This window comes from Photinus pyralis, unplaced genomic scaffold (genome assembly GCF_008802855.1).
Source record: "Photinus pyralis isolate 1611_PpyrPB1 unplaced genomic scaffold, Ppyr1.3 Ppyr1.4_LG3b, whole genome shotgun sequence".
NCBI lineage: Eukaryota > Metazoa > Arthropoda > Insecta > Coleoptera > Lampyridae > Photinus > Photinus pyralis.
In genome coordinates, this window is record NW_022170510.1 from 25600379 (window position 1) to 25609411 (window position 9033).

The 9033-nt window shown below is 38.5% G+C and overlaps 1 protein-coding gene across 1 annotated transcript; it reads right to left on the bottom strand.

Annotated features, from left to right (window-relative positions):
• Window positions 1–2517: 2517 nt before the first annotated feature.
• Window positions 2518–3903, bottom strand: LOC116166445 (uncharacterized protein F54H12.2-like). Its single transcript, XM_031481395.1, has one exon. The coding sequence runs from the start codon at window positions 3901–3903 to the stop codon at window positions 2518–2520; it is 1386 nt and encodes a 461-aa protein (XP_031337255.1).
• Between the last annotated feature and the right edge of the window lie 5130 nt (window positions 3904–9033).

Genomic DNA, 9033 nt, shown 5'->3' on the forward strand with positions numbered 1-9033 from the left:
CCTACACACTAAACCTGAAAGTTACAAAGAAATATTTAAAAGCGAGTGTACCTTAGTGCTCGTTTATTTTATCAACTCCAAGATTTGTAAAAGGGTCACAATCGAATTTGGCGAATCAATCGATCAACATAAAATGTGTCTCCTTCCGGAAGCTGCCGTTGGAGTCATTCCTATACCGTCGGGTTTTTAAAGAATGCATCAAAGAAATCATCTGATAAAAAACTCCAGGTTTCCACGTCCAGGGAGAAGATCACATAAAGTTAGTTATGCAATTGTCTTTGAAAACCTAAATCATGGAGCTCTACGATCATTTGGATAAATGACTTTAGTAGAAGGGGGGCACCTTCCGCCATCTTGGATTTTGTGACGTCAGCTGACCTTGGGTTTTTCCCAAGGTCATGGGTTTTTCCCAAGGTCGTGGGTTTTTCCCAAAGTCATGGGATTTTCCCAAGGCCGTTTCTTTGGGTTTTCCCCAAGGTCGTGACCTTGGGTTTTCCCCAAGGTCGTGGCCTTGGGTTTTCCCAAGGTCATGGCTTTGGGTTTTCCCAAGGTCGTGGTTTTGGGTTTTTCCCAATGTCGTGGCTTTGGGTTTTCCCAAGGTCGTGGTCTTGGGGTTTTTCCCAAGATCGTGACTTTGGTACAGGATCATGGTCTTGGATCCTGGGGCAGGGTTGTGATTATGGATTCTGGATCAAGGTCGTGGTCTTGGATGCTGAGTTGAGATTGTGTGATTTGGATTCTGCGATTTGAGTTGGACTAAAAATGTGCTCTGGGATTTTCCTAGCGAATTTAAAAGAGAGAGGTGTAGAGAAAAATAAGAGATGTTGTATTACAAACCTAATCTAAGTACATACTCTTAGAAAATAGTAATCCATACATTTCAAATTTTACAAAGAAGAAGAAGAGGAAAAAGCAAAGCGAGAAGCAAGCAAAACAAGAAAATATTTGTGTACTTACTTTTTCTTAGTTTTGTTTGAAAATCCTTGTTTTTCCAAGTTTATCCACACACACACACACCCTCCCTAACACATAAGAAAGAGAGAGATGCACAGATTAGCACTGTATAATTACGTAAACTGCAGTAGATTATGCGAGTCTAATAAAACTTGTAACAATACGTTAGGTGATGTTAATGAGTCGGTAGTCAAATACTAACTGAAATTAGAGCGTACATTTCTTATTTGGGTATTTCCCGAGGTCATTGCAATGGGTTTCCTCAAGTCATGGCCTTGGACTATGAACTTGTCGTAGCATTGGGTTTTTCCCAAGGTCATGGTCTTGGACTTTGACCTCCCCAAGGTCATGGTCTTGAACTTTGACCTCGAGTTTTTCCAAGGTCGTGGTCTTGGACTTTGACCTCGAGTTTTTCCAGGGTCGTGGTCACGTAGTCGACCGCTATGCTTTAAACCATATTTATGAACCTCACTCAAAAGGGATGCTTTTTTATAAAAAAATCAACCGATCTTTAAACGATTTTAACTTGTCTTTATTAGTATCAACCCTTAAATGTAAACAAATTTATATTACAAAACGTAGTAGTATACAATAAACGGATGATGTCGTCGTTAGACTTTAAGTTATCATTAAACATGTTTACAAAATCGCTAGTGGCAACATTATTCATTTTAAAAACTAAGTACATCAAGCAATATTGGCCGCAAAAGGTCGAAAGGGGATGTTGTAACATTTTATAGTTACATGTAAAACGTCTAGAGTTGGCTTTCAAAAATTTTAAATGAAGGCCACATGGAGACCTTCCGAAGGAATCAAAGAATTCGCCAATTCCATCTTTATCGATGTAGATAGCGTTCCAATGTTGACCAGGTCTGGTGGAAACATCTGTATTGACTATAAGTCCATATGGACGACGAATAAATTTTGGTAATTTATCAGCTGCAAAAACACCAGGCCTTACAGAATCCTGTATGTGATTCAGGGCTCGTTGAAGTTCTAGGGAATTCATCGGTGGAGCTAATTTGGGTCCATTCGTATAGCATTAAAGCGTTTTCTTGCGAGCACATTAAAGTTTCACTGTTATGATTCAAGCACATAATGCCTCCAAATTCTTTCTTCAGCTTCTTTAAAGAAGGGCATCCGCAATCCTCTGCATTTATTATAGGTTTGTTTAGGAAATTTAGAATGTACTGCTTCTCTAGTCCTTTAACATAGATCTTGCTAAATGGCTGTAGCAGGGTACGTAGTTCCTCTTCAAAATTTTCATATCGAATGTGACCGGAGGTCCACTTTAAGCCATGATAATAATCCTCTAAATATCGAATCTCTTTTTTCATAGTTGCAGTAATACTATAATTTTGAGGGGGTTTTATTAACAGAGTTGTGCATTTCGGACCCTCCGAGGAAACAATCGAAATTTCTTTGGGTATAAACTCATTAAGAGCCCCTCGGAAACCTTGCATATCGACGTATGCATCCATTGCAGAAAACATTTAAACTGGCTAAGGACTCGTATAAACTGATCTTTTATTTATTATTATTAGTGAAATCATACGTAGGATATCAGCTTAATTTATTTTTCTGCTTTTCGAACTTATTGATGTGCGTAAGACTATGCAATGTACGCAATTTTGAGATTTCTCTTTTAACTGCGTTAACATTTCGGTGTTTATCGATTTCAATGACATTGTCGAACTCCGCATATACCAAGCAGTTTACTGTTTCAGTTAACGCATCTTGAAATCCAACTTCGATGCGCAATGAACCATTCCTAACTAAATTCCAATGTGTTGTGGCGTTAGCGGATAAATCAGGTGTCAGGTCAAAGGTAGTTAAACAGTAGCCGTGAGGGTAATCTAAACGCAATATGTTATTTCCTTCATTCAAAAAATGAATACCCGACCCCGAAAATAAAGTATGATATGCCCGTACGTATAATCCTTCCCGTGTGAAATCAGGTTGCAACGGCTTTGAAGGAATTTGCTGTCCGTCGATGTACAGGGACATGTAATTAATCTTGTAGTTTTGGAAATTGAAAGGGTTAGACGCGTAATCGCCATTAAACGCTTTATTGGATACAAAACCGATTATGCAACGTTTTGGCAGCTGTCCAAGGAAGACGTTATCTAAAGATTTACGCTGTATTCCGGTTGGTATTGTTAACACTTTTACATCGGTTCGAGTAATAGGATATTTTGCGGCGGACGTTTCTAATGCTTTAGTGTGAGCGAGAAGAATTGTAGGATTTATCTTCATTCTTCGTACCAGCAAATTGGCATCGACAATTTTTACTTTATAAGTTGCACCTGCACCAGCCATTAAGCTAAACGAATCTCTGGATCTCACAAATTTAACTTTCATTTCAACACCGTTTATGAGAAATTTTTCTTGGTTAAACAAATCGGCATGGACATGTCCAATCATCTCTATCATGTTACTCTCGGCTGCTGCGGCTTGACGTATAGTGAAACCTACGTTATCTGCTGTTAATGTGTCCATTTTTTTTGGTGTATCGTTGTACCACAATGAACACCCCAGATGTGATGTTTTGGCTTCCAAACCATAATTTAGCAAAGTTTCAATATATGCACGATACGCATATGTGTTATTAGGTGGCGACACCAATTTCTGATTTAAACATATCTCTACCTGGCTATACAGCGTGTGTAACCAATTGTTGGCTGGACCTACAACATCTCCAACACCCAATATTGAATCATCTTGTTTTACAATTCTTGCCGTGATATAGAGCATACTGTGACTTAAATCCAAATAATCATTCCCGCTTCCGGGGATTACGAATTCTATCGGAGCATCATCGGTTAACGAGGATAAAGGTTTGTAAAAAACCCATTCGCCACTTTCAATACTTGTTTGAGTCGCTGGCAGTGCGAACAAATCCAGCTCTGATTTTATGCACTCACAAGACTGCGCGTGAAGGAATGCCATGTTTATTGCTTTGAAAATATGTCACTAAATTTGGGCTTTGTAGGTTTTTTAATTCTTGATGTAGTTTTCTTACGACTTGCAATTTTAAACTGATCAAGTTTGGGTATGTGAGGTGTTTTATAACCAGTTCCTTGCATCAATGTATCAATTTTTTCATCGGCTTTGCGTTTTAGATTTCTTCCTGCTTCGTGAATTCGATCTTGAAACTCTTCCTTGATAGGCTTATCCTCGATTATATCGCCTAGTACATTCGTACCGGTTCGTAAAGCTCCTTTCCCAACTGCACGCATTCCGGATTTAAACAATGGTAAAATACTACGAAACACTCCACCTAACCAGCTCCCTATCCCATGACCTCTTTGATACGGTGACCCCCTATAAATCGTACCAATGCCAATACCGGCTTGATTTACGTAGTACTGTTGGTATGGACACCCCATTTCTTAAAATGTAGCTTCAAGCTCAATGTTCCAAACTCGAATGGCATTGATTGTCCAGTATCAGTCCTTATGTTTATTTCAATATTTTCAAATTCTTTTATCATCACAGGTATATAATGCGTTGGGGAGAACACAACATCCTTATGACAGCCGTAATTGTAATTTTCAGCAGTTATATTAACTATTCGCATTAGTGGAGATACAACGTTCCCCACGATTTGTGGTTCTACAATATCGCAATAGATGAACATTTGTGAGGGCAATCCAAATGCTGGCGGGATGGGGTGGCACTGGATCTTGAACAATGTTTTGTTCGGGACGAAATCCCAATTGTAAAGCAAGACGCTCTGAAAAGCCCAGTATCGAGAGTGTTTCTGTCTTAATTTGAACTGATACACGTTTAGTAAGAGTGTAATACTCTAAAGTCACCAATCTTCCTATAATCTCATGCTTATTCATTTCTCTAACTACATCCTCGACAGTATCGTAGTTCCCTGATGCAAAACGAATTACATGCCAGCCGTTAGCGTGATACGTTATTTGTTCGGAGTCATCACGAAAAAAGTCCGCCGCGTTTTTTAACACTCTTTTTGCAGATAAATCTTCCGGAGGTGTTACTCTATAATATATTAAATTATCGATCTCACTTATTGACGCGAACGAACACGGGGTACTGAATTTCCGAAACACCAACGCACCACCGCCCATTTAATCTTATACGTTTTGGTAGCTGTGTTACAAAGTTTGACGTCGTATTGCTGGGGAAGTATTCCATGGAACTATTGCTCAATAAGGTTGCATAAAATTCCTCCGTCATATCTTTTTTAGTTCTGATGCAGATATCCAAGAATTGAATTTTTCACTATATCCTTTCCACTTGACCAAATACTTTTTGTTTTTCCCACGACCTTTCTCTTCTAAGATTTCATCAATTTTAAACACTGTATTCTCATCAAGTGTAACAACTTGCAGCTCTTCTTCGTAAAAAGTTCCCTCTATATCTTCACCATTCAAATCTACTATTCTATAAACTGGAGGTCGACGATTTATAACTTTGACGATTTTAAACACTTCTTGACTGAAATTGCTCTCATAGCCCTTCTCAAAATGATGCTTGCTTCTGGCTATTCTCACGTGTTGTCCCACCTTATATTTAGGTTGAGCCTCTTTACCAAATCCCTTCGCATACAGATTCTGCCAAACGATTAAAATGTTTTCATCTGTCACCTCAATCGGTGCCATCTTGATTGCAGAATGATAACTCTTGTTATACGCAGACACAAGATCTTGTAGAACGTCCACATATCTATACGTATTACTATATGTAAACCATCGCCACATTCTGGACTTTAGACTCCGATTCCATCTCTCAACGACGGCCGCTTTTACATCAGGATTATGAGTTACATAGTAATTTATTTCATGCTTTCTAAAGAATTTTTGAACATCACCGGCAATAAACTCTTTCCCTTTATCGGTTTGTATATTATCAGGTGTATTACCACACTCGTTAAAGATGCAAATGCTTCAATTATGGAAGATGCTGTTTTCTGCTTGAGGAGTCTTGCCCACGCTTTTTTACTGAACACGTCTATGACTGTTAATATGTAATTGTAACCGTTATTAAACTTAGTTAAAGTTCTCATATCACATAGGTCGGCTTGAAAGAGCTCAAACATATTATTGACAATGTACTTGTTTCGGGCAAATTTCTTTTTAACAGGTTTGTGCATAGTGTAAGCCTCTTGTTTCTGCAGCCATGTCTTGATATCTTCAGCGGGGTATTTGTTCTTTACTTCTGCTAGCAAGGACGATGCTCCAGCGAAACCTGCGGGATGGGCCGGATCGTAATATATGATATCCATCCTTAAAGTTCAAATGCTTCCCACAGAGATTCAGAGATATTGAGAGGTTTAGTTCTTTTTCGGCGTTTTTGGGGTGGTTGTTGTTGTGGTAAAATTAATTCGGAATCGGCATCGTAATCGGTAAAGCTTCTATCTCGATTTATATTAAGTTTTACCGTGCTGGTACGGTGAGGCGGGGTATTCCGTCTTCTCACGTTGCCCACGAATTCTTGAGGTACATTGATTTCTTTAACATAAGCCGCAAACTTCTCCCAACCTTCGGGGTTTGATGTCTTCCTCGGGCTTATTGTATCATGGACCAGATCGATAATATTCGACGAAGGAATAACCTCACCTTTTATTGTGACAATTCCTTTGTTATCCCAGCCGATGTTACTTGAGGCCGTGAGCATCCGTAAAAATCCTTCGGCTTTCTTCTTAAAAGTTTGCGGTATTGTGGTTAATATGTCAACCTCCGATATACCCTCTGGCCTTGAATCAATTGAGATGCTTACTGGCTTCCGCATCTGGTCAGCAAAATGTAAATATTTCTGTAGAACTTGATTATAATGCTGCCACTTATCATGATCAGACCAATTCGACTTTAAGATTTGCATCATTTCATCATCTATCCGTGATAAAACATCTTCTTTCCTATTCTCATTTGCTTTAAGCCGCTGTATAACTTCTTGAGGCCCGAGTAACATTTTCTTTCCGTGCTCCATAATTATTATTATTTAAACAAACTTCCGAGTATACCACCAAGTAATGGTCCTAATATAAATGGCAGGAACGCTCCTCCGCTTTGCACCAAGATCTGTTTTTTCTTTCTTATTGTTTCGTGAGGCTTTACCATACGTCTCAAGATAGTCTTATGACGACTGAGACTTCGTTTCTGATTATCAGTCAGTTCAGCTTTACCTTTTAAAGTATTGTAAATGCATTCACATATGCAATGAATTTGATCATCATCCAAACATTTTATTAAGGCTTGACGCTCCTTAGGCCCCAATTTTGCGAGAGCACGCAGCAACTCTGCGTGTTTAGTCAGCTTTGCAGACATTATAAATTAATAATGCCTAATTTATCAAGATTTAAACCTTTAATACCCTTTTTTGGGGTATATACTACACACGCGCCGTCTTCTTCGAAAATCGACGTTCTCTATCGGAATACATCCGGTGTACTTTGTTTTAAATCGAATAATAAATACCCATGTGGTTTAGATGTGGCATCATTATATGCTTCCTCTAAAAACTTTGAATTTTCAGGTAAAATTTGTCGAGTTAAATGCTTAATTTGTGCACGATCACGAGGATTTTTAAATAGAATTATGTAATGAGCGTTTAAAGAAATATCTCTCTGGCCTTTTCCTTGATGGAATATGTTTTGGGTTAAGAAAAATACACTAAGATTTCGGTGATGACAACCTTTTGTAAAAATGTCTACCATGGACCCATTTGATTCACGCATTAGATCATCTATGATCACCAGTGTTGGTTTTAAACCATCGAAATTAGACATGTCAGGTAGTCCCTGATGAAACTCAATACCCTTTAAATCGTCGTACAATTCCTGCCATTCAGCGTAATGCCATACTATTCTTTCAAACACTACGTTACAGATGTTTCCTACATTTTTAAGAAAATTTACAACAAAATAACTCTTTCCAGATCCGCTTGGTCCACTTACGATTGCACTAAAGGGGTGATAAATCTTATTCTCCATTGTAAATTCGTCGAAGTATGCAAACAAACTGAATAAAATAACTTTAACAACGTAATTTATACACATTTTATTTGTACAAAAATCCATGTAATCATGGATTTCATTAATTAAAAAATGAGGAAACTTGTCAACAAATTCACTTAATATTAAATTGTCGTCATTATTCAAAGCGAGAGCCAGATCATTATAATCTGCATATTTTTGGTTGCGTTGATCAAGAATATGTACGCAGAAAGACGCGACGCTTTTTAAAGCATAGCGGTCGACTACGTGACCACGACCCTGGAAAAACTCGAGGTCAAAGTCCAAGACCACGACCTTGGAAAAAACTCGAGGTCAAAGTCCAAGACCATGACCTTGGGGAGGTCAAAGTCCAAGACCATGACCTTGGGAAAAACCCAATGCTACGACAAGTTCATAGTCCAAGGCCATGACTTGAGGAAACCCATTGCAATGGCCTCGGGAAATACCCAAATAAGAAATGTACGCTCTAATTTCAGTTAGTATTTGACTACCGACTCATTAACATCACCTAACGTATTGTTACAAGTTTTATTAGCCTCGCATAATCTACTGCAGTTTACGTAATTATACAGTGCTAATCTGTGCATCTCTCTTTCTTATATGTTAGGGTGTGTGTGTGTGTGTGTGGATAAACTTGGAAAAAACAAGGATTTTCAAACAAAAACTAAGAAAAAGTAAGTACACAAATATTTTCTTGTTTTGCTTGCTTCTCGCTTTGCTTTTTCCTCTTCTTCTTCTTTGTAAAATTTGAAATGTATGGATTACCATTTTCTAAGAGTATGTACTTAGATTAGGTTTGTAATACAACATCTCTTATTTTTCTCTACACCTCTCTCTTTTAAATTCGCTAGGAAAATCCCAGAGCACAATTTTAGTCCAACTCAAATCGCAGAATCCAAATCACACAATCTCAACTCAGCATCCAAGACCACGACCTTGATCCAGAATCCATAATCACAACCCTGCCCCAGGATCCAAGACCATGATCCTGTACCAAAGTCACGATCTTGGGAAAAACCCCAAGACCACGACCTTGGGAAAACCCAAAGCCACGACATTGGGAAAAACCCAAAACCACGACCTTGGGAAAACCC